The sequence below is a fragment of the Lontra canadensis genome, unplaced genomic scaffold (assembly GCF_010015895.1).
Source record: "Lontra canadensis isolate GAN:19392208 unplaced genomic scaffold, GSC_riverotter_1.0 scaffold180, whole genome shotgun sequence".
Classification (NCBI taxonomy): Eukaryota; Metazoa; Chordata; class Mammalia; order Carnivora; family Mustelidae; genus Lontra; species Lontra canadensis.
This window is the reverse complement of record NW_022631174.1, coordinates 1,751,737-1,775,438: the sequence shown is the minus strand read 5'-3', so window position 1 is coordinate 1,775,438 and position 23,702 is coordinate 1,751,737. Positions and strand designations below refer to the sequence as shown.

Below are 23,702 nucleotides of genomic sequence, written 5' to 3'. Positions count from 1 at the left end.
TGGCGGAGGGGCACCTGGGTGGCTCAGACAGTTGAGCTTCAGACTCTTGGTTTCAGCTCAGGTCATGATCTCAGGGTCATGAGATCAAGAAGCCGCAGACTCCAAGCTCAGCGGGGAGTCTGCTGGAGGTTCTCTCTCTCTCCTTCTCTCTCTGCCCCTGCTTACATGCTCATGCTTTCTCTCTCTCTCAAAACAAATCAAAAAATCTTTTTAAAAAATCTTAAAAAAGAATCATAGAACTGGCAGAGGCATCAGAAATTATGTTTCCAAAGTCCTATACAACACAGTAAGTCTTTTCAAAGCATACATGCCCTTAAAGATGTCTTTCTTTCTTTTAAGATTTTATTTATTTATTTATTTGACAGAGACAGAGACAGAGAGGGAACACAAGCAGAGAGAGTGGAAGAGGGAGAAACAGACCCCCTGCAGAGTAGGCTTGATCCAAGGATGAACCACCAGGCACCCCTGAAGATTTATTTCTACAAAAGTTTAACACACACCGCCAGGTGCTGGCCTTGCCAGGGTGCTGGGATACAGAAGACAGCCAATCAGATCAAGGCTATCCCTGCTGGGAGCTTGCATTCTAGATTGGGTTATTAAATAGCTAGTTATACAGTTAATGTTTTTAGTTTCAGTTTTTACAAAGTTATATAGTCTCATAGAATTTGTTACAAAGAACAGCTGCCTAATGTTCCCTCCTCCGATTTCTCCCTCTCCAAAGAAAACTACTTTCACCAATTTTAGCTGATCATTGTAGCGTTTATTTTCATATCTCCAACTAAGAGTGTAATGCTACTTTTTTTTTTTTTTAAGTAGGCTCGACACCCAACACAGAGCTTGAACTCAGGACCCTGAGATTAAAAGTCACGTGCTCTATCAATTTAGCCAGCCAGGGCCCCCTGTATTGCTATGGTTGACCTTTTGCTTTCAGAGATTTACTTACTTCCCACCATAGAAAATGGAGATCCAGCTCTCCCCCTTGCCTCCGAAATATATGAATATCCTTCCCACTACCCCATTCTCCCCATCTGGTTAGTTTATAATTTTGGCAACATTTATACGCAATTTTATGTAATTGTGCATGCAATAACAATAGCTAGCCCTTATACTCTGTGTTAGGCACTTTTCTAAGCACTTTGCACATGTTAATTTAATTCCTATGATAATCCTATTACTGTCATTCCATTGCACTGAGGAGGATACTGGGTGGCAGAAAAATCTAATAATTTGCCCAAATCCACATAGCTAATAAGTGGCAGGTCTGGGATTGTAATCCAAGCAATCTGGCTCTAGAAGCCACAACCCCAGGTCCTCTCCACACTCCCTGTGGGAGGACACAGCAATGTTGGGTGCCCAGCCTCTGAGATACTCATTTATTTCCCGACTTCTTGGGTACAGAGGGCTGTGCCAAGACCCACCTCCTGGGCAGACATTTCCTTCTTGCTAAGGATCCAGGCTATAGGGGTGAATCTGCAACTTACCTGAACCTTCCCCCTAAGTCATTGCCTCTCCTGTCCCCCTGTTTAGCGAACTCACCTCCACCTGCCATTTGTGTGTCTATCATCAGTAATTTATATGAGGGTTTTTTTTTAAGATTTTATTTATTTCCTTGACAGACAGAGATCACAAGTAGGCAGAGAGGCAGGCAGAGAGAGAGAGGAGGAAGCAGGCTCCCCACAGAGCAGAGAGCCAGATGAGGGGCTCCATCCCAGGACCCTGGGATCATGACCTGAGCCGAAGGCAGAGGCTTTAACTCACTGAGCCACCCAGGCACCCCATATGAGGTTTTAATGTAAAAAAAAAAAAAAAACAAACAAACCAAAAAACAAAACCATATTTTAAAAAATCTATATTATGCCTATTTATACAAATAGTACGCACAGATTTGTAGCTCATTCATGTAGTAAACTACGATTAGATTTCCTTTCCTAAGCAACTGTTCATTTTGTCTATAGTTAACAGATGCATCTGCTCAGTTTTCTATAGATCCTTTGGCAATTACTCCCCTGGCTCCTCATTAGTTTTTACATCTTTTCTCAAATATTCAGACATATAAGGCAGCCGGTCAGTTTTGCCTTTCCCAAAAAGGAAACTTCCAGAGCTTTATGACCCTCTGTAGATACCAGCTTCCCTCTCTGCTTGTTTATTGTGTACTCTTCCTAGGATCCCCATTCAACATCATCCTGGAAAGTCCTTTCTTCCCTTTTATCTTGATTCCCCAGTTTTTTCCATCTGTGTACTCCTCTTTCTTCTTTAACTCCCTACCCCCTTTTTTGGTGGAGTGTATCTTCTAGTAGATTTCTGAGAAGGGTGCATGGAAAATAAATTTGTGGGAACAATGCTCACACTTGATTGGTAATTTGGCTGGGTATGAAATGCTAGTTTGAAATAATTTCCCTTCAAATTTTTGGTGACATCACTCCATTACCTTTCAGCTTCCAGGATGCTGTTAAAAGTCCAAAGTCATATTTATTCCTGGTGTTTGTATGTAACTTTCCCTCTCCTCTAGAACATTAATCTCAATGTCCTGATATTTACCTATGATGTTGCTTGATGTAAATCTATTTTCTTTAACTGGTCTGGGCATTCCACAGACCCCTCAATATGTAGTAACTGCAACTCATGTTCTTTGGGGTTTTTTTGTTGTTTTTCTTTGTTGTTGTTGTTGTTGTTTTTTAAGATTTTATTTATTTGACCGAGAGAGATCACAAGTAGAGAGAGAGAGAGAGGAGGAAGCAGGCTCCCTGCCCAGCAGAGAGCCTGATGTGGGACTCGATCCCAGGACCCCGAGATCGTGATCTGAGCAGAAGGCAGAGGCTTAACCCACTGAGCCACCCAGGCAGCCCAATGTTCTTTGGTTTTGAGGAGGTGTATTTCATTACTTCACTAATGATTTTCTTTCCCTTTTTTCCCCCTCTGTTCTCTCTTTCTGGGACTCCCATTATTATTTTTTATTTTTTAAAAAAGATTTTATTTATAAAAAAAAAAAAGATTTTATTTATTTATTTGAGAAAAGCAGATTCCCCAGACTCCCTGCGAGCAGGGAGCCCAATGAGGGGCTTGATCCCAGGACCCTGGGATCATGACCTGAGCGGAAGGCAGACGCTTAACAGACTGAGCCACCCAGGGGCCCCTACCATTATTATTTTTTAAAGTAAACTCTATCCCCAACATGAGGCTTGAACGCACAACCCTGAGATCAAAAGCAGCATGCTCTATTGAGTGAGCCAGCCAGGCACCTCTTCCCATTATTCTGATGTTGGGTCTCCTGGACTGGTCCCATGATTGTCTCATATTTTCTCTCCTAATTCTGGGAGATTTGTTCAACTTTCTCTTCCAACTCTCCCATGAATTTTTCATATTCAGTATTACATTTCATTTCAAAGTACTCTTTTTGGTTTTCTCTGAATGCCTTTTTTTTCTTTTTCTTTTCTTTTTTTTTTTTTTTTTTTTTGCTAGTTCTTATTTCATGGTTACAATATATTCTCTGGTCTCTCTGAGGAAAACAGTAAGAACTTTTCTGAAGTTTTATTCTCCATGCATAGTCTCTGTTTTCTGAGTGTTTTTCCGTTTTTCTTTTACTACATATACCATATTAGAGGCTTTCCTGAAATGCGCATAATTGGCTCTTTAATTAAACTTGCAATAAGTACTTCCAGTGAAAAGTACAGAGAGATTTGACCTAATTATAGAGGGAGAGTCATAGGCGTTTCTTTGGGAAAAGACATATTGGGAATGAACACTGAAAGGTACCTGGGTGGCTCAGTTGGTTAAGCATCTGACTCTTGGTTTCCTCTCGAGTCATTAATAATCTCAGGGTGGTAAGATAGAGCTCCGTGTTGGGCTCTGTGCTCAGTGTGGAGTCTGCTTGTCCCTCTCCCTCTGCTCCTCCTCCCACACTACTCTTGCCCTCTCCCTCTCTCAAATAAATAAAAAATCTTAAAAAAAAAAAAAAGAGGAGTGCCTGGGTGGCTCAGTCGTTAAGTGTCTGCCTTCAGCTCAGGTCATGATTCCAGGGTCCTGGGATGGAGCACCTCATCAGGCTCCCCGCTCTGCGGGGAGCCTGCTTCTCCCTCTCCCACTCCCCCTACTTGTATTCCCTCTCTCACTGTGTCTCTCTCTGTCAAATAAATATATAAAATCTTTTAAAAAAAGAAATGACCACTGAAAAGAGAGAATACAAAAAAAAAAGCTAAGAAAAAATAAAAGAAAAGTGAGAGTGTATAAGATGCAGGGTGTGGGTTAGGGGGAGGGGAGCCAAAAAAATGGGAGCAGTGGGTAATGGGAAAACTACCAGGCATTGGCCGTTGCCTGTGCAAGGTCCTGAGAAAGAGAGAGTGAAACAGTGAAGCACACAGTACCACGAGTCTGGAGAGTAAATAAGGGGAGATCATGCAGAACACTACAGGTCATATCCTGAGACATGCTTTTATCTTAGAAAGAAGCATCTGGTTGGTATCAAGCAGGGGAATGATATGATCAGATATGCCTTTTAACAATCACAGAGTGGCTGCTACATGGAGAATATTACAGTCTCATCATGATGTCACCCAGGCTAAAGATGACAGTGACTTTGACCAGGGTGGGAAAGCAGAGATAGAAAGGAATGAATGGATGTAGAATCTATAACAGACTGGGGGATTAATTAATCAGATATGTGAATATGGGATAGGAGGTGGGATGAAACGCTTGATAAGGATTCTTAAATCCCTGACTCACACAGTGAGCTGATGGCAGTGCCATGCACAGACCAGGAAAATGCTGAAAGGCTGCAGGTCTGGGAAGAAAGTACCTGAGTTAGCTTCTGGATGAGTCATTGGATGTCAGAATGCAACAATCCCATCAATGAGGTTGTTCGGGGCACCTGAATGCCTCAGTGGGTTAAAGTCTGCCTTGGGCTCAGGTCATGATCTCAGGGTCCTGGGATCGAGCCCTGCATGAGGCTCTCTGCTCGGCAGGGAGCCTGCTTCCCTCTCTCTTTCTGCCTGCCTCTCTGCCTACTTGTGATCTCTGCTTGTCAAATAAATAAATAAATAAAATCTTATAAAAAAAAAAGAGGTTTTTCATTCTCAGTCTGTGGATGACCCATTTGTACATTTCTTACCTTTGGTTTCCCTCCTCTGGATGACTCTTCCTTTTCCAATTTCCCACCTTAACAAAATCCTGGTTCCAGGTATCTTGTAGCCAGGCATCTGGCCTGTTTACTCAATAGTATAAATACTTTACAAATACTTGTTTGTTTGCTTTAGGATTTTATTTATTTATTTGACAGAGAGAGAGCGAACACAAGCAGGGGGAGCAGCAGTGGGAGAAGAAGAAGCAGGATCTCCACTGCACAGGAAACCTGATGCAGGGCTGGATCCCAGGACCCCGGGATCAAGACCTGAACTGAAGGCAGATGCTTCACCAACTGAGCCACCCAGGTGCTCCTAGCAGTGCTGTTCTAGGCCAGTGTGGCAACAGGATGTTGTGGCGTTCCAGTTCTTCAGGCTTCTCCGTCCTCCCCTAGCCATGCCCTGACCTGCAGTCTGGGGCAAACACTGTGCCAGTCTCTCAGCCCCCAGGATTAGCAAAGCCAACCAGTGAAGTTCAAGGAGGCAAAGGAGTCCTTTCAAAGACACAGGCAGGCAGGCCAGAGTGAGGAGGACAAAGCTTAAGCCCAAGAAATTATTTCCTACCCCTGGAATGTCAGACACGACCCCAGAGTGGTTTTTGGGTTGGGCGGTTGGCAGGGAGCCCTTTGCAGGGACCCCCACATTGCACAACACAAAAGAAACTCCCATTCTATTACTCCTAAAGGCCACTGGGTTTACATCCTTCCTTCAGTTGCAAGAGCTCTCTAGGTCTGAGAATCGCTACTGTGTCCAGTTCCTGCAGGAGATGTGGCAAGTGAAGGTTTGTTTCCCACCAGGTTAGAGGCAGGGAAAGAATTCGCTCACAAAATGGAGGTCAGTGGTACTCTCCTTTGCAAGGGAAAGCTGAAATGGACCTCTATCCTGCAGTTACTATATTCCTGAAAAGCATTGAAATCAATACTTGGTGACTGTGTCTAGCTTTCAAAATGAAGCATCCTGACTTAGAAATACCACTTCAGAGGCAATTTATCTGACTTGATTGATCTGCAGTTGTCAGGTGGCTCCTATCTTTCCACTTTGAAGTTTCTCCACTTCTCAGCCTTTTTATAAAGAAAGAGCCAATATAGTATAGAAGAAGGAGTCCTGAGCCAAAGCAAAGACCTGGATTCTAATTATGACCATGCCACAAACTAGATGGGTGTGCTTGGATAAGTCACTTAACTTTTCTAGGTTTCAATTTTCTGCCAAAGGAAATAATAAGACTGGATAATCTCAGGGCACCTGGATGGCTCAGTCATTAAGCAGCTGCCTTCTGCTCAGGTCATGATCCCAGGATCTTGGGATTGAGCCCCACATTGGGCTCCCTGCTCAGTGGGAATCCTGCTTCTCCCTCTCCCCACTCCCCTTGCTTGTGCTCTCTCTCTGTCATTAAATAAAATCTTAAAAAAAAAAAAAGACTGGATAGTCTTGAAGGTGATGTTATTAACAAAGACTCACGGTTACAAGGGGAAACAAACTGAACCCATACTCACGTAAGCAAATCAAAAGTTTTTTGGCTTGTGTAACTGAAATTCCAGGGAAGTTCTGGCTTCAGGCAGAGTTTGATCTAGATGCTCAACTGATGATAGAAATTTCCATCTCTTCCTCCTCTTTCTGTCATGGCTTCATGCTCAGGGAAGCTCTCTTGCATCCTACTGGCTTAGCAATGTTAGCACACCTAGTGTATCTTAGCCAAAATTTCGAGCAGCTCAAGGTGCTGAGGCTCAGAACTCTGCTTCTGTGTCGAACTCATTTCAGGAAAAGAGGATATGGTGTTTTGATTGGCATGGTTGGGTATTTTGATGGCATGATTGGCACATGCCCATGGACAGGAGAGTGAGAGAGGTGTGGTTTTCAAAGGAAAATCTCTTACTGTGCTAGGCAGGCAAAAATAGCAGGTGATGTAATGGGGAAAAAATGGGTTAGAATGTAGATCCTGTCACTAACTAGCTGGGTAAACCTGGGCAAATTATCTAACCTCTCTGAGCCTCACTTTTCTCATCTATATAATGGGATTAGTCTCTATCGAGTGGGGTTAAGCAAGATTAAGCATAAAAGATAACTGACATGTGGAGAAGCACAATAAATGTTCAGCTTGGGGTGCTGTGACTTTAAGTTAGTGATCCCAAGCAAACATTTCATTTCTATTCAAGAGCAGTTCTTTAAAGAATAGCTTCCCTTATGTACTTTCCTGCTAAGCGATGGCTCATTTTCAGCCTGACAAATCCAGATTTTATGTAAGATAAAGCCTTGACAATTCAGTTATGGAGATTTCTGTTTAATTAATTTTCTTATTAACTCATGATTAATTTGGCTAAAAGAAAATTTGGACTTCAAACCTTGGCATTGAAAATCACTGTAAATCGTCTGAATGCATTGGCTTGCTCTAAGCCCATTCTACTGAATAAACTGGGTTTGCTTTTTCATAGTGGAGGATCTTCGAACACTTGAGGGCTTTGTAGGTCAAAAAGTTGGTGCCAAGAGGAGACCTTCCCAAGCAAAGCTTCCACAATCCAGTATTTCATTATAAATCGGACCATTAGAGCCAAGAAGAAGTGACTCAAAGAGACCACATATCACAAAAGCCTGATGCAATTATTTACATAGCAATTTATTAATTTATGATCAAGATAGTGGTTTGAGACCAAATAATACCAATGTCCCCCATCCAAGAAAGCCACTCCCCTGTGCCAGAAGACAAATAATTCATCAGCCGGTAGCTTGGTGGCATGGAGTCAGTCTTGAGGACCACCTCACTAGGCCATGATGAGGTCTGACAGATCACTGCCACAGTGACCCAACTCATTGTACCCAATGTAGCATTTGCCAACCTCTGCATGTTTGAGCTTCTCTTTTCTAGGGACCCAAATGACCATGCCTCTGAAGGACCCATCATTTGTATCTGGTCCACACCATCTATAACTGGTCTACTTGATGAGAAATCTACTTAATCAGTTATAATCATAATGCCATCCTGCCTTCCTGAAGTCTCGCTGGGTCACCATGATGAAAATTTGTGTGATCCCCAATTGTTCAGATGTTCCTTCATGTCCTACCCCCCATGAGTAGCTAATCTCATCCTTCCTGTACAAGGTTGACTAGTTAACCCACAGAAACAGCCATATTTCCATAGTGGTCAAGGTCTTGCTAGATCTCATAGATACTATCAACTATTACCTGGAGGGGTACTCACTGGAACCATGAATTTATGATAGTGGCAAAAGAAAACATGGAGGGCTTAGAATGAATCAATACTGACCTCAACACATACTTAGGGAACAGATTCCTGCCATGGGTTTGACACATTGCTTTGTCTTTGAAAACTCAAGACAATGTTTTTGTTAATCCAGACATTCAGTGAAGATGGCAGATTGAGTTTTGAAGATGCTACTTCTATGAAGGACACACACAGTTTGATAGAATTCTACTATTTCTCTACGTCACCTTTTATACATTTGCCTCTCTGGCTCTTATGTGATTACATGAAGTATCTCTGCTCTTATTTTCTGCCTGTATCTGCTTCTGGCTGTGGCAATTTCTCCTGTCTCTATTTGTTATTCTTCTCTTTGTGCTTTAATGACTCTGATGGGCATCTGTCACAATCCCTCCCTTATTTTTTCCCTATCTCTAGTCTTTCTTTCTTCTTCTCTTCATCTATTTCCTCCTTTTCCTTGTTCCTTCCTTTGGATGTTTTTGTCTGTTTGGTGTTGTGTTTCTTCTTCTTCTTTTTTTTTTTTTTTAGATTTTATCTTTGTAATTTTTTTTAAAGATTTCATTTATTTGACAGAGAGAGAGAGATCACAAGTAGGCAGAGAGAGAGGAGGAAGCAGGCAGAGAGCCCGATGCAGGGCTTGATCCCAGGACCCTGAGATCATGACCCGAGCTGAAGGCAGAGGCTTTAACCCACTGAGCCACCCAGATGCCCCAAGATTTTATCTTTTTTTTTTTATTATTTTTTTAATTTATTTTTTTTTTAATTTTTCTTCTTTTTGTTTTTTATTTTTTGTTTCTTTATCAATCTCTTCTTACAAACCCTTGTGTCGAGGGCTGACTTTCAATAGATCGCAGCGAGGGAGCTGCTCTGCTACGTACGAAACCCCGACCCAGAAGCAGGTCGTCTACGAATGGTTTAGCACCAGGTTCCCCACGAACATGCGTTGCGTGACGGGCGAGGGGGCGGCCCCCTTTCCGGCCGCGCCCCATTTCCCGGGACGAGGGGCTCTCCGCACCGACCCCGGTCCCGACGCGCGGCGGGGCACGCCACGCCACGCGGGGCGCGCGCAGCGGCCCGCCGGTGGGGACGGCGGGGGACAAGATTTTATCTTTTTAATGTAATCTCTACACCCAACATGGGGCTCAAACTCACAACCCTGAGATCACACATGCTCTATCGACTGAGCCAGCCAGATGTCCTCTTCCTTTGGATGTTTATTTAATCAGTTGTCAACACCCCCCCCCCCAACTCTTCTTTCCCTCTCTGTGGTTCTCAGTCCCTTTGCCCATTCTTCCATCTCAGTTGACATCAGGGATGTCAATTCTGACTTTTCTTCATCTTCCTACCAGTCTCTGCCTATCAGTTCCTGTCAGGCTGTCTTTGTGTTTTGCACTGTAGCTGTTTGTCCTTTGTCTTTCTGCATGTCTCCAACTCAACATATTTCCTACTTTCTTTTTCTGCCAGTGAATCTTCCCTTTGAGTGCCTCCTCCACCTTCTGTTCTTCTGCTTCTCAGCTCCCCTAACTCCCCTCATCTCTATTTCCCCCTCTCTCTTGCTCTGCCAATCTTTCTAAATGCCTCTCTTACCTCCATCTCTCCTGAGTCTAGTTGTTCCTCTTTGTCACTCTGTTTCTTTGTCTAGACCATCTGTGCCTTGTATCCTTGGGGTCCCTTCCTGTCAGCTTTTTTTTTTCTATTTTTCTGTACTGATTATTCTATATTGAAAAATCTATATAGAATAAATATAATATATTCTATACTATATTTTTCTATACTGAAGACTATATACTGATGTTTATGGCCATTTTACCAGTTCCATGACTTCGGTTCCTGTTGGCATCCACAACACTTTCTTAACATTTCTGCCGAGGATTCCCTGTCTTGCCCTCTGTCTCTCTTCACATCTGTCTCTTCGATACAGGTGATCCTTCTCTTTCTTTCAATCCGTCCCTCAATCTATGTGTGTCTATTTCTAAAGATTTTTTTAAAATTTATTTATTTGAAAGACAGAGATCACAAGTAGGCAGAGAGAGAGGAAGGGAAGCAGGCTCACTGCTGAGCAGAGAGCCTGATGCGGGGCTGGATCCCAGGACCCTGGGATCATGATCTGAGCCAAAGGCAGAGGCTTTAACTCACTGAACCACCCGGGCACTCCTGTGTGTCTATTTCTATCATCCCTTTTGTCTTTCTCTAGCTCAGCTTTTGGCCAGGATTTTTTGTTTTCATCTTCCTGTCTCTTGCTTTTGCTCATGTATCTTTTCTGTGGACAATTAAGGGTTATCTCTTTCTATCTGTTGTTTAGTAGAATAGCAATCTGAATCTTCTTTACACTTCCTATAAACTGGCTGTTCTGCCTGAAGAAAGGAAAGATTTTGCGCCACAGTTAAAAAGAAAGAAAGAGGGGCGCCTGGGTGGCTCAGTGGGTTGAGGCCTCTGCCTTCAGCTCGGGTCATGGTCCCGGGGTCCTGGGATCAGGCCCTGTATCGGGCTCTCTGCTCGGCGGGGAGCCTGCTTCCCTTCCTCTCTCTCTGCCTGCTTGCGATCTCTGTCAAGTGAATAAATAAAATCTTTAAAAGAAAAAAAAAATAAAGAAAAGAAGAAAGACAGACAGACAGCAGAAGTGGTAGGGGAGAGGGGCACCTGGGTGACTCAGTCAGTTAAGCGTCAGACTCTTGATTTTGGCTCACGTCATGATCTCAGGGTAGTGAGATCCAGCCTGGCATTGGCTGTGGAGCTTACTTAAAAATAAAATTAAAGGGGTGCCTGGTGGCTCACTTATTAAGCATCTGCCTTCAGCTCAGGTCATGATCCCAGGGTCCTGGGGTTGAGCCCCGCATCAGGCTCCCTGCTCAGCGGGAAGCCTGCTTCTCACTCTTCCACTCCCCCAGTTTGTGCTCCCTCTCTTACTATGTCTCTGTCAAATAAATAAAAATAAAATCTTAAAAAAAATTAAATTTAATTAAAAAAAATTTTTTTCCCTGTCTCTTAAGTGAGATAAGAGAATAAGAACTGGGTGGTAATAAATTACCCTAGGGGCATCAGGGTGGCTCAGTCAGTTAAGAAGCCGACTCTTAGGTTTGTGAAATGGAGCGTGCTTAAGATTCTCTCATCCCCCTCTTAAAAAAAAAATAAAAAAAAAAAAACAAATGGCAGTGGAGAAAAGAGAGCGAGAGCTTGCAAATGAATCCTAGAAGAGAGTTAGATATTCCTTAATCCCTCTGCAGCCAAGTGAAAGCCTCCCTTCGTCCACTTCTGCCTGTCTTCATTCTTCCATGAAGGCCTGGGCCTTGGAAAACGCTACACTTGGCACCCAGAATGGGTGTTTGAGTCCCTGCAATGGCTCTGGACTTCAGTACTTTCGTAAGAAGACAGACCTAGTCCCATGCTCATTCCCTTAAGAAGCTGCATTTTCTTTGAAGAGGTCAGAAGATAGTAAGAAAATTTAAAAGGCAGATGCTGGGCTTTTTAAAAATTTAAAAGGCAGTAGGACTCGCGTTAAGTACAAACACGGTAGTGTGACTTCAAGAACCAGAAGTATCAGCAGCGACTGTAGTGGATCAGTTCTTCTGTTTCTTGGCCACTAGTATGTCCATCCCTACTGGCTACAGATAGCACCTGTTGTGGCCTCCTCTGCCGCCTGGAATTTGGTCACAGGTGAGGTCTCTCTTCCCTCTGAACCCACCCCCTCCACATCAGATCTCTCTGGTCCTAATAAGACCTCACCTTTGGGGGCGCCTGGGTGGCTCAGTTGGTTCAGCGTCTGCCTTCAGCTGGGGTTGTGATCCAGGGATTGGGCCCCCTGTTGGGCTGCTCTCCCTCTGCCTACCACTCCCCCTGCTTGTGCTCTCTCTCTCTGTGCCAAGTAAATAAATAAAATTCTTAAAAAAAAAAAAAAAAAAAAAAAGACCTCGCCTTCCTTCACCTGTTCCTGTGCTAAAAGCGGAGGATGTCATTGGCAGTTTCACTTAGCTTCATGCCTCCTTCTTCCCCTTATTGGCAGCACTGGCTGTACCTCCAGAAGTTTGCTAGAAGAAGCAGTCATCTGATGATGGAATTCACTGAACAATAGCCCAGTTTCCCACTCATCCAAGAACATCAGCATTTCTTCTCAGATCCTAGGAATGGGGGAGGGGTGTGAGTTACTTGGAAGAGGGACTGAGATACTGAAAATTCAGCCCAGTCCTTACCCCACAATGGACTGGACACTGTAGACCACGATCTCCCCATCCTGGCCCTACCTGCCCCAGGCCTGGCAGAAGAGGAGCCTGAGGCCTCTTTCTAGTCTTTCAGGAGGAGAGTGGCATCGTCCCTGGCGACAAGCTCACCATCACGACACCTCCTTGTGCCCCCAGTTTCCTTGTGCCCTGGGATGGGTGGGCGGGGCCGAGCCCACAGGACATCATTGACCAAAATACGTACGCCCAGTGTGATGCTTATGGCACCCACAGTGACCAGCCCAGTTCCACTAAGGATGACCAGAGGGGGAGGAACCTGGTGTTGCTGCCAGATTAGCCACAGACTCATCCAGCCCAGAGGCACTAGGCGGAAGAGGGCCAGGGTGGCCAGGGTGGCCCAGCTGGCCACGCTGAAGGCCAGGGATGGGGCCTGGTGAGAAAGCAGCAGCAGTTTCCGTAGGTGCAGGCAGACAGAGTTCAGCTCCAGGAGCAGAGACACCACACAGAGGCCCACGTACTGGTTGGACAGAATGGCAGTGCTGAGGCAGCTCACAACCTGGGGAACAGGGGTCAGAGGTCAGAGGACCTTCCATGATCTTTTGCCCACCACGTACCAACAAACCAGGCCTTATTAAGACAGGGGCTCACAAGGATTTTGTGGCACCCTATCAAGAACCTGCCCTTTATAGTTGCCCTTATGTTGGGGCCTGAATGGCCTTAAAATAACCCTTCCATAGAATCGAAGCAGCCTTGGCCCTGAGGCTATCTCCCCTGGGGCAGCAGCAGTAACCACCCCCCCCACAACTTCCAATCCTGAGCTTTCATGCCCCATGCCCTCTTCCTATACTGGGACTCCCCTTTGTCAGAAAAGCTCCAGACGCAACATTTCTGCAATCAGATGGGACACTAGAGGGAATAGAAGCTACTTAGGCAGTGCTCAGACTCCAGCTGAGGCTAGAACTCAAACCTCTCCCCTGCAGACCAGCCCAAAGTTGGGGAGATCAAGCACCAACAACGGTCAGAGACTCTAAGAAGTCATTGGACAGAAACCTGAAGAGAAACGGGGGACCCCAGACTGAGCATACCACCCTTCCTGTGTCTCCTTTCCCTAAGTCTCACCACTGAATGATGACAGAGAAGTTCCCAGGCCTGGCCCAAGGTCTGATTCAACAGCATATCAACTCCATCCGCCAAGAAATAACCTGTGGGCGTGGCATGAGGGGGGAGGGGCGTTAGGGTTCCCTAAGTAGTTGTATCTCCTGGAGAGAAATCTTCACCCCCTCCTTTTGCCAGGTCTTTCGTTTCCTTCAGCAAAGTTGCCAGAAATATTTGACCTCTATGGAAAGGGGGAAAGGGGACCTGAAATTATCATTGGTAGGTTGCTCCCCGACAAAATGGCCCAGCCTTCCCTGCAGACTCACCCACGGACACAGCCACCAGCACCAGGGCCCAGGATGGGTGGCCGTTAATGGGGTCAGCAGCCATCTGAGGGTACAGCGACAACCTGTAGGAGGTGGGGGACCGTGGTCAGCATCATGCAGACTCAGACCCCATTCGCCCTCTGTGCACGCTCACTCACCCATTCACACCCCCATGCCATGTCAGACTCTCGAGGTTCCGGTTCGATTTCGAAGGTGCCCGCCGGGTCTTTCAATCTCAGCTTTCCACCCCTCACCCTCACCTCGGTGCCTCCCGAATCTCTATACCCCGCACCCAAGCAGCGCGCAGACCCCCGTGAGCAGGCTGTGCACCAGGGAGACACAGATGTTCCGCCACTTCCAACTGTCCTGGGCAGCAGATCCTGGCGTGGGCAGCAGCTGAAGCGTCCAATGCAGCCCCCGGAAGACCGCGAAGGAGGCGCCGGTCACAAGGAGCCCCCAGGACGCCATGGCCTGGCGGGCGGGCTAGGTCCGGTTCAGTCCCTTGGATCCCCGCACTCTCAGCCGGGACTCCTCCAAAGCCAGCTGCGGGGACTGTGAGCTGGCTTCCGGACAAGATGGGTCTTTGGCCTTCCCAGCCCACCGCGGCTTTGGAATCCTCTGTAACTTTTCCAGGGCTTGACCACGCCCCCATCATTCGGCTAGGTGGCGATTGGAGCAGCCGTGGGGCCACGCCCCGGAGCCACAGCCACCGATCGCGTCCCGCCCTAGCGGGGGATGGAGGGTTGGGGGCTCCCGGCTGCCAAGCCTGGCCTGGGAGCTCCGGGGGACTCTCATCATGTCGATAGAGATCTTCCCTAACGCCCTGTGTCCCAAACCCCTCCAAGCTCCAGAAATAGGTCGCTAATCTCACCTGACATTCCCACAGGCCCCGCCCCGTTGTCTTTCACCTCCTCTCCCCACGCTAACCTCTCACCTGCTGGTCCTTCTTCCCACGGGATCCTCACCGACCTTAAGGTAGAGGCCAGCGCACACCCACTCCCAATGCTTAAACATCGCCACCGCCCTGCTCCGCACCAACCCCCTTCTCAGCTGTGGGGGCACCTCACTTCCTCGGAGCCACCCTTTCCACCTCCCGAGGTTTCCAGACCTTTAGCACATCTTAACAACCCGATGATTCCAACAGTCCCGTTCCCTTACACAGTACGTTCGAACGGAACAAGAGCTCCCATTTTGGAGAAGCGACCCACTGGAACTCCTCCCCCCAACCACTTTTGGGGGCCCTAGAGGGTAAACTTGCTATTAGGAAGGGGAGGCGAAAGGAAACCACTCAGCACCGAAGTCTTGAAAAGCACCCCTCCCCCCAGGGCTTGGTAGGTGAATGGAATTCTCTCTTCCAATCTGAGGTGGCAAGGAGAGGTCACGCAGGGTCACCTCAAGGTTGGGGCAGAATCAGAGAATAACAAAGACTTATAGGATTCCAAAACCTTTCAGCCTGGAGAGGAAAATCTACCCTTCCCCCCTTCCCCATCTTCCATCTCCTGGAGAGTGACAGGTTTTCACTGTTTTCCTTACTCCACTCCACACCTCTTTAGCTGGCTGAGAGCCAGCAATTCAGAGAGCTGTTTCCCGCACGTGGAGAGGGTAGATTGCAGCTACTCCTGGAGAATGAAGTTCTCCACATTCTCACAACCCTCTTTCTCCACCAAAATCCCATTATGTCCAAAGGGCCAGGGGCACCCCTTAATTCCTCCCCACCCACCTCTCCAAGCTTTTAAAAAAAAATTACACTGATTCTTTTAAAATTTATTGTATGAAAATCATACTCAATATAGAATAAAGTTACAGAAAAGCCAAAGAGGAAAATTACAATGGCTTTGTTCCACTGTCCAAAGATAACCACTATTATTAACATTTTGTCTTTTTCGTGTTTTATGTATACAAGAATATATCCACCTTTAGAAAACAAAATTGAGATCACATAATACACACTATTTTTATAACATTTTTAATATTCAAAGAGCATTTTTCTTTCCAAATGTTCTTCTACATGACTTTTAATGGCTGTGCAGTACTCCACCATCTGGATGGATATACAATGATTTACTTAAGGAATCCCCCATTGCAAATTTTTATTACAGCAGAAAAGAAATGAATTCCCAATCAGACAGTTGCTTCTCATTTTCTCTACTGCAATACTCGGATGAGCATCTTGTGACTAAATCTTTCATTATTTTCTTAGGATAAATTCCCAAATGTACAATTACTAGGTCTAAGGCGATGGAAACTTTTAGAGTATTTGAGACCTATCACCAACGGTCAGGAAGGCTGTACCAATTGGCCCCCGCTACAGGCAATGTATGGGAGTGTTATTTTCTTATTTCTTTGCCAACGCTGGTTCTTTTTTTTTTTTTTTTAATATAGTTTGCTGAGGGAAAAATGCTTTCGGCTATATTTGTCTTTCTTTAATTACTAATGAAACACATTGTTTTTCATGGTTTTATCCATTTGAATTTCTTCTCTGAATTTCCTACTTATGTCCTTTCACAGCTGGTTCTTGCTCCTTGAGTCCACTTTATATAAAAATTAAAAGGTAAGGAGGTAGAAGTAGGAGAATGAAGCCACAGGACACTGTGATACAGTCTCCTATCTCTGAGGGAGGCAGTAAGTACAATGGAGAGAAATAGTGAATGAGGCAGATGGCTGGGAGCTTATCCTTGAAGGAGGCTGGCTGTCCTTCCTCCTCCTAGGGTGTTTCTGCCCTTTATGGGTCCCCTCTGAGGGGTGCCCAGACAGGGCCCTGTGCTCTCTAGGCCTGGTCCTTCACTGGTCTTCTGCCTACCTCTGTGTTCCCAGGCTGTTCTTCCTCATCTTTACTTCACGATGGGTCAGGATGGGTAAGGATGGCAGAGCCCTAGAACCAGGGCTGGACAGAGACACTGTGGCCAGTGAGGCGGGGAGGGGAAGAAAGGATGGAAGCAATGTCCAGGGACAGAGCAATCTTTGTTGCAGACTCTGAATTGACTCAGTCTACCCACACCCGCCACTGCAGTCCCACATACACCTCCTGCAGCTTAGGCTGCAGGAGGGTGGATTCGATGATCTACTCTCCCCTAAATCTGTTTCTCATTAATGGAGACTAGGACCCTGCTATCTCCACACCTCCTGCCCCATGACAGGACAGCTCCCTCTAGCCGCTGAATTTGGCCACCTTCAGGTAGGGCATCTGGGCCATGGTTGAACCACGCCGGAACTGAGCCCCAAGAGTTAGACTGCATCAGGAGCTGGGGTGAGGGTGGTAGGCTTATACTGCTTGATGTTCCAAAGGGCATCACATCCCACAGTTCACCTCTCCTGGTTGTTGGAGGGAATTTCCTGCCTGCACAAGCCTGAGCAGTCTCACAAACTATCCTGGAAGGTAAAGTGAGGAAGAAACAGAACAGCAGTTGGAACCCTATCAGGGGCTGCAGTCCTGTTTTGGGTGGCAGAGGAAGCCTGGGGCCACCTTTGCATGGTGGGATGTCAATGGAAAGAATGAGCTCCTCCTGGTCCCCTGCACTGGTATAACCCTACACCCCCTTTCTAATCCTCTCCCCCACCCTCCTTGGGTCATGGTGTTCAGGGAAGGGGGGAGGGGCAATAGCTTATGTGGAAAGCTGTTCTGTTCCCACCCACAGGGAGAGAAGAGCCCAGGCTCTGAGCAGTTCACAGAAGTAGGCTTCTGATTCCCTCCTGCACACTCAATTGTGTGATTCCCCATCTCACAGGTGGAGAAGCCGAGACAAGAGGTCTAACAAGTCCCACATATAGGTGATTATCACCAAATCTAGAGTCTGGGCCAGTCTAAGGAAATAGACGGAAAGGTAAGAGCATGGGGATGACTACTCACATGGGAGTTTCAGTATGACCTCTTCCCTGAAGAAATTTACTTTGGACCTCACCTGGAAAGGCAGTAGGAAAGAAAGGGAAACAAGGAAGGAGGGCCAAGAAAGACATCTGGGTAAAGGGGTAGGCAATTTTCTTTGCTCCTGTTATCTTCCTCTTGTCACAGCAGTGTAGACCAACTAACCTTGCTTGGTCACAGCCATCTATTCCCCAAACCAACCAGGGTCTCTAATCTAAAATTGTTGTCTCTTGCTGGGCCAGTCTGGCTGAAGGCTCTCTAACTGACCAGGTTCCCTCTCCCAAAAGGTATCATCACTCCCACTGTTCGGACCTTCCCAGCCCCAGCTCTGTCACCTTCCAGATGAAGGGGAAAGCAGCTCCTTCTCTTCTTCCTCCTCCTCCTTGAAGCCAGTGGCAGAGGGCAACAGTTCTTCAACTGGCAGCTTTAGCTGGGTCAGGACATAAAGCTTGCCACTGAAGAACTACTGCGGCTCAGCCAAGTGAGGATGTGGGAGGGACAGGCTCCTAAAAGGAAAAGGAAGACAAAATGGGAAGGATCTGAACAGGGCCATGTCACAGGGACACTGTCCCACTGGCGAACAAAAGTCCAGCTCCAACAGATGCTCAACCTTGTAACAAAGTGTTCTTGGCTCTGACCTGGGCCTGCAGGAGCGGTATATATCTTACTTCAGTAAGAAGCAAGAGGCAGTTCTAAACATACTTCCTTGTGCCTCTTTGCAGAACCAAAGGCTGTAGAGACCCAGGTCTGCTCTCACCCCTCCTTGCCCCATCTATTCATGGAGGGCCCAGCCTCTTCAGCATTCAGAGAGGGCTGGACTTAAAACCCGGGACACATTGCACCGGTTGCCCAGGTACTAGGTGAGAAGTTGGACCTTAGGTCCAGAAATGTCAGTTCAGTGATCAGCCCAACTGACTTGTTCCCAGGGAGTTCAGCTGGAAGAGTTCTGGGGGCCCACATCTGGGGAAGAGTGAGGAAGGGAGGTCCAGAGTTTGGAAGGTCAGCAGAGGCTCCAGGGACTGCGAGGAGAGGACAGGGGACCAAAGGCTGGAGGGGAGGGAGGTATGGGTAGGGTGGATGGGCAGCTTCCCCAAGACTCTTAAATGCCAGGCATTCCGCTTGCGCATTCCGGGTACATCTGGTATGAATTCCAGGCTGTCTGCCGGCCCCTCCATGTCTGAACTTTGTTCCAAGTTCCAAGCCCCGCCCCCACAGTTCCAACGCATGAATCAGCAGGAAAAGCCGGGCCCTGCAGCATGGCCCAGGGAGGGGGCTGGGGGCGTGGCAGGCTTGAGGGCCTAGAGCTGGGGAGGCCGGGTCTGTGCTGACACTCAGTCCAAGGGCATGGCCCATGCCAGTGTCAGGAGCCAAGGCAGTCTTGCCTTGAGACTTCTATACTCAGAGGGTAAGAAAGATTAGAGTGGGGGGTGGGAGGTTTTCAAATTACAAAAACCCTCTTGGGGAGGCATGAACTTTGTGGTATCTTCCTTCCCCCAGGTGACCAGTCCAACTCCTTCCCACTCTCCTCTGTCTGAGCCAGCTCTGTTCAGCCCATAGGACTCAAGGGCTGCTTAGAGTCTGTGCCAAGCAGGTGCCCTTGGCTGCAGGGTGGGGTGGGCCCAGGTCACTGACCCTCTGACCAGCTGCTCCATCAACCCTTTGGCACCCTGACAATCCCTAGCCCAGTCTGACAGCCAAGATGACAGGCCAAAGGAGTTGGAGAACTAGGGCCGGAGGGAGGTGGGGGCGATAGCCTAGCGAGAGGCCATAGGGAGGGGCCAAGAGTTGGCCGAGAGGTGGGGAGAGAGGGAGCCCAGTGATGACTAACCCAGGCGCCCCACCCAGCCAGCCGGCTTCCCAGGCGGTCAGGGCCAGGCCTGGGCTAGGGGCCCCACAACCGGACATGCTGGGGGGAGGTGCAGAGGTGACCTTCTCTGGGCCCAAGACGGCCAGTTAGGCTGGGGAGGGGGGGGGGGTTAGAGTTTCCAGGTCCTCCTCCAGCCCGCTTCCCCCACCAACCGCGGTGAAACCCTAACCTTTGGGTTGCATAAGGCCCCCGCACCGCCGCCCCCTACTCCTCTCCCCTCCCCCCTTACATAACATCCCCTGGAGGGAACGAGAGGAGGGGCCGGCCCGCCCAGAGACCCCTTCCCTGCCAGGGCGCTCAATTGGCCCTGACCAACTGACTGCCTGCAGAGGAAAACTACCTCTCCGCTACCCCCCAGGTCCAAACCCTCCCCAAGCTGGGAGGCCAGTTCTCATATCCTCTGACCAGGGGGCGCCGAGGTTAGCTGCCCCCAGCCCCCTAGCCCCTCGTCTTCTTTTTAGCCACTCTGCAAAACCCTCCGCCACGACTGTCGTCCCGGACTCTTTCTTTAAGCCTCCTGCCAAACTACTCCAGCCAGTCCAGGACCCCTCACCCCCAGAGCTTCCCTGCCCCCGCCGCCCCCTCACCCCTCCCCCGGAAGGGCAGGGTGTGGCCACCAGGACCCTACTTTCCCCTATTACCCCGTTAGCATGGTTCCCTCCAGTGCGGCCGGGACCCCAGGTCACACCCACCTGGTGCTGGGTGGGGGGGTTGCTGAGGGTAAGGGAGCAAATCAGTGCGTCCGTTCCCCACGGCCCGCGGCGCTGTGTCTTCCCTGCGCCCAGCACACACCGGCTCCAGTCTCCGATCAGCTGGCGGCGTCGTGACGCACAAGCTGCGATTGCACCGCCCAGGGCCAATCACCGCCCACTGCTGGGCAGCGTGACCACACCCACTCGGGGGCGCCAGCACTGCGTCCAGGTCCCGCCTCTCCCGGCGTCTTAGCTCTGATTGGCAAGGAGGCCACCCCTTCGCCTGGTGGAGCTGCGATAGACCACGCCCACCAACTCAGGAGCTCGCCAATACATGAAAGGGTGTGGCTGAGGCCTCCGCCTAAGGCCGCTAGCTTTGAGGAGCGCTACGTCAAACCAGAGTCCTAAAGAGCAGAAGGAAGTAAAGGCATGTGTGTTTGCGGTGCACACTGGTCAATGTAGTTCTCGTCTGACACCTCGTTCCCACAATCCAGCGCGCTCTGTGAGTTGGCATTTTTAAACTCATTTCTGAATCCATCCCGGCGAAGTCCTTAAAGGGCTACAGCCACCCCTCTGGGGAGCCGTGAGTGTTTCTTTTAGACTACCCCAAAACGGATTCGCTGACTTCTGCGCATGAGGCGATAGCTCCCTAGGGAAAGATGGAGCAGGCAAAGCAGCAGGAGTGGGTAGAACTGAAGATGGAAATCAGCCTCCGCTTAGCAGGCTCTTCCATTGCATGAGGACTCCTGAGGGCTTTTGGGGAAGGAAAACTGCCCACCTCGCCTAGTGCTAGCTTTCACTGGAAAGAGCTAGTCCTCCCCTTGTGGCGGGCTCTTACTAACCAGGAGACTTTTCTTGCAGAGTATGTCTCATCCCAATCGTAGTCAGAGCCTCTCAAGCAGCAGACTCCTAACAAAAGATTCATAGTACAGTCTTCACCTGAGGGTAGAAGCAAGACTTGTGGTCGGAAACTAGGGGATGGGTCGTGCCAAAGTATCAACTGGTAAGCAACCCCATCCTCCGCCTAATACCCCATTCTGTCCCGCCCTCGAGAAGCCTTTCACTGACTCAGACCTACTTAGAAGGGATTTCAAAGGTAGAGACCAATGAGGAGTCTGGCCCTTCCCCAGGGGCCAATCAGAGCTGAGGCGGGGGCGGGGAATGGGCAAAACCAAGAGGAACCCAATGACTTGGCAAAAGCTGCTGAACCGCTTATTTAAAGGGGCAAGTCGGGGACTCGCGGCAATTTATCACCCACCCGCTTCCCCACCCCCCCGCCCCGCCCCCGCCTCCAAAGACGAACGTGTCGACAAGAATCCATGACTTTTCCATAGCCTCCAAATTGAGTGTGAGGGTAACTGAGCCCAAGGATGAATCTCGGGTGTGAGATAGTTTCTCTGTACTAAACACCGGCTCCACCAAGTAATTGCTGTGGTTCCTAGGAGCTCCAGAATTCTTGACTCTGCGTTCAGAACAGTGTGCCTTTAAGGAAACTTCCTGCCTTCCACCCCAGTAACAGCTGATTGTTGGAAAGTGTGACCTCAGGGGACGAATCAGCTGTTACCACATCCTCCTCCATCCTCTTATCCCCCCACCCACCCCCGCGCCTCCGCCCCAACCCTCTCTGGTCCTGAGGGAAGAAAGGAGATGGAACTCCAAATATGGGGGACCTGCTTGTATGTTCTTTACTCTTTCACTCCAAGACCGTCTCCCTCCCTCCCAACGTCCCCACCCCCACCGTCTGCAGGTTAGTGCTTCAGAGGTTCTGAGCTTGGAACGAGAAGTATTTCCTGTTTGCACAGTCAGCTCAGACCCGCCTTCCCAGGTCTAGAAGGAGGCCAGTATAAGGGAAGCCCAGAATGGTGGCTGGCTGGATGTGTGGGTGCCCCAGGAATGGGTGTTGGGGAAGGTCCAGTGAAGCAGCAAACCAAACCTAGAGGAGAGGAATGGCTGTGGAAAGCAAGCCTCCTGGGGTCAGAACCCTGCTCCCCAGGCCATGTGCCCCTACTCCCTACTCAAGTTGCCCTGTTCCTTCCCAGACAGGGACCCCCTAAGGGGACTCTATTGACTTTGCCTATTCAGTCCACTTCTAACCTAGGTGCTACCTGACCCTTGTTTTATTTACACTCTCACCCTCCACAGCAAGGGTGCTAATGTGGGCTGCAGGTGGAAGGCATCGATTCTAGGAACTAGGGGCTTTGGGAAGTCCTCCAAGAAGGCCCAGGTGAATATTTTACCTCAGCCCTGAGCTAGGAGTCAGGGTTATTCCAGGACAAACTTAGTGTGAAGTCCTAGGACTGACTTGGCAAGGCTGGGAGAAACTGAGCAGGGCCTTGGCCAAGCTTGGAAGAATGAGAAACCTCACCAGCTGCCCCCATTATCCACTATCCTTATCTTGGAAGTCCCGTTCTCTTCCTTCCCAAGGCCTTTGAGGTAGGCCCATCTCCACTTTGTTCTACTAACTCTCTCTCCCCTCACCCTCCCACCCCATAGGGCAAAAGAAAATGCTTTCAGTCCAGGTTTTCTCCACCTCAGCACTATTGACATTTTGGGCTAGATAATTTCTTGTTGTGGGGACTGTCATTTGTAGCATACTTAGCAGCATCCCTGACCCACTAGATGAAATTAGCAACACCCCTACCCTGCAGTTCGGACAACCACAGGTGTCTCTGGACATTACCAGATATCCCCTGGTGGCCTCAATCTCCCCCAGTTGAGAATTACTGAATTAGACAATTCATTCTAATTCCAGCCCTTACCAGCTCTGAACTTGATGAAGATATTTAACATCTCTGCACCTCAATTTCCTCATCGGCAAGAGAGTGAATAATAAATTCACGGTTTATTGTAGGGATTAAAAAGGATTTTATTTGAAAACACCTAGCACAGTATCTGGCCCACAGTTGCTGCACTAAATGTTAGCTTCCTTCACTTTTCTCCCTGCCAGATCAGCAAGAACTAACCTCACTCAGCATGGGCTAACTGCCTGGGCAGCTGCAGCTTCCCTCCCCAACTATCCAAGCCATGACCTCCAGGAAACTCAATATTGAAGTTGGCAAAAGGGAGTAGCTAATTTGGTCCCAGATTCCCCAAAGCCCAAGGGTGCTTGGGTTGGGATTCCAGGGAGCTGTTACAGTTTTACAATTGAGCTGTTACAGATCATTACATTGAGATGTGGCCTGCAGACGACCTGCATTAGAATGAACTGGGGTGCTTCTTAAAAATTCAGATTCCTGGGTCTCACCCCAGACTACCGAATCTGAAGTGCATCATCAAGTTTGAAAACCACTGTTTTAGACCTCCGATTGGGGAAGGTGTCAGTGCCCCCAGAAATCTTAGTGCACCAGTGCCCAGCAT

The 23,702-nt window shown here is 48.3% G+C and overlaps 1 protein-coding gene and 1 long non-coding RNA gene across 2 annotated transcripts; both read right to left on the bottom strand.

The window, feature by feature from the left end:
- Positions 1 to 12,208: 12,208 nt before the first annotated feature.
- On the bottom strand, positions 12,209 to 14,488 carry TLCD2 (TLC domain containing 2). The gene is made up of 4 exons (XM_032846719.1): positions 14,217 to 14,488; positions 13,925 to 14,007; positions 13,623 to 13,705; positions 12,209 to 13,059 (listed from the first exon to the last, which is right to left on the bottom strand). Exons 1-4 carry the CDS (start codon positions 14,390 to 14,392, stop codon positions 12,607 to 12,609), a joined length of 795 nt encoding a protein of 264 aa, XP_032702610.1. The 5' UTR covers positions 14,393 to 14,488; the 3' UTR covers positions 12,209 to 12,606.
- A 1,386-nt stretch (positions 14,489 to 15,874) lies between these two features.
- On the bottom strand, positions 15,875 to 20,448 carry LOC116860621. Its single transcript, XR_004381329.1, has 2 exons — positions 20,346 to 20,448; positions 15,875 to 18,292 (listed from the first exon to the last, which is right to left on the bottom strand). It is a non-coding gene; the product is annotated as an uncharacterized LOC116860621 (long non-coding RNA).
- Between the last annotated feature and the right edge of the window lie 3,254 nt (positions 20,449 to 23,702).

Bases quoted from the DNA above. Each gene is read 5' to 3' on its own strand.
- TLCD2 (XM_032846719.1), bottom strand. From the start codon at position 14,392: ATGGCGTCCTGGGGGCTCCTTGTGACCGGCGCCTCCTTCGCGGTCTTC. The intron at 14,008-14,216 runs GTGCGGGGTATA...CACCTCCTACAG, and splicing joins GGGGTCTGCGCGCTGCTTGG to GTTGTCGCTGTACCCTCAGA. The intron at 13,060-13,622 runs GTGAGACTTAGG...CCTGTTCCCCAG, and splicing joins TTCTCTGTCATCATTCAGTG to GTTGTGAGCTGCCTCAGCAC.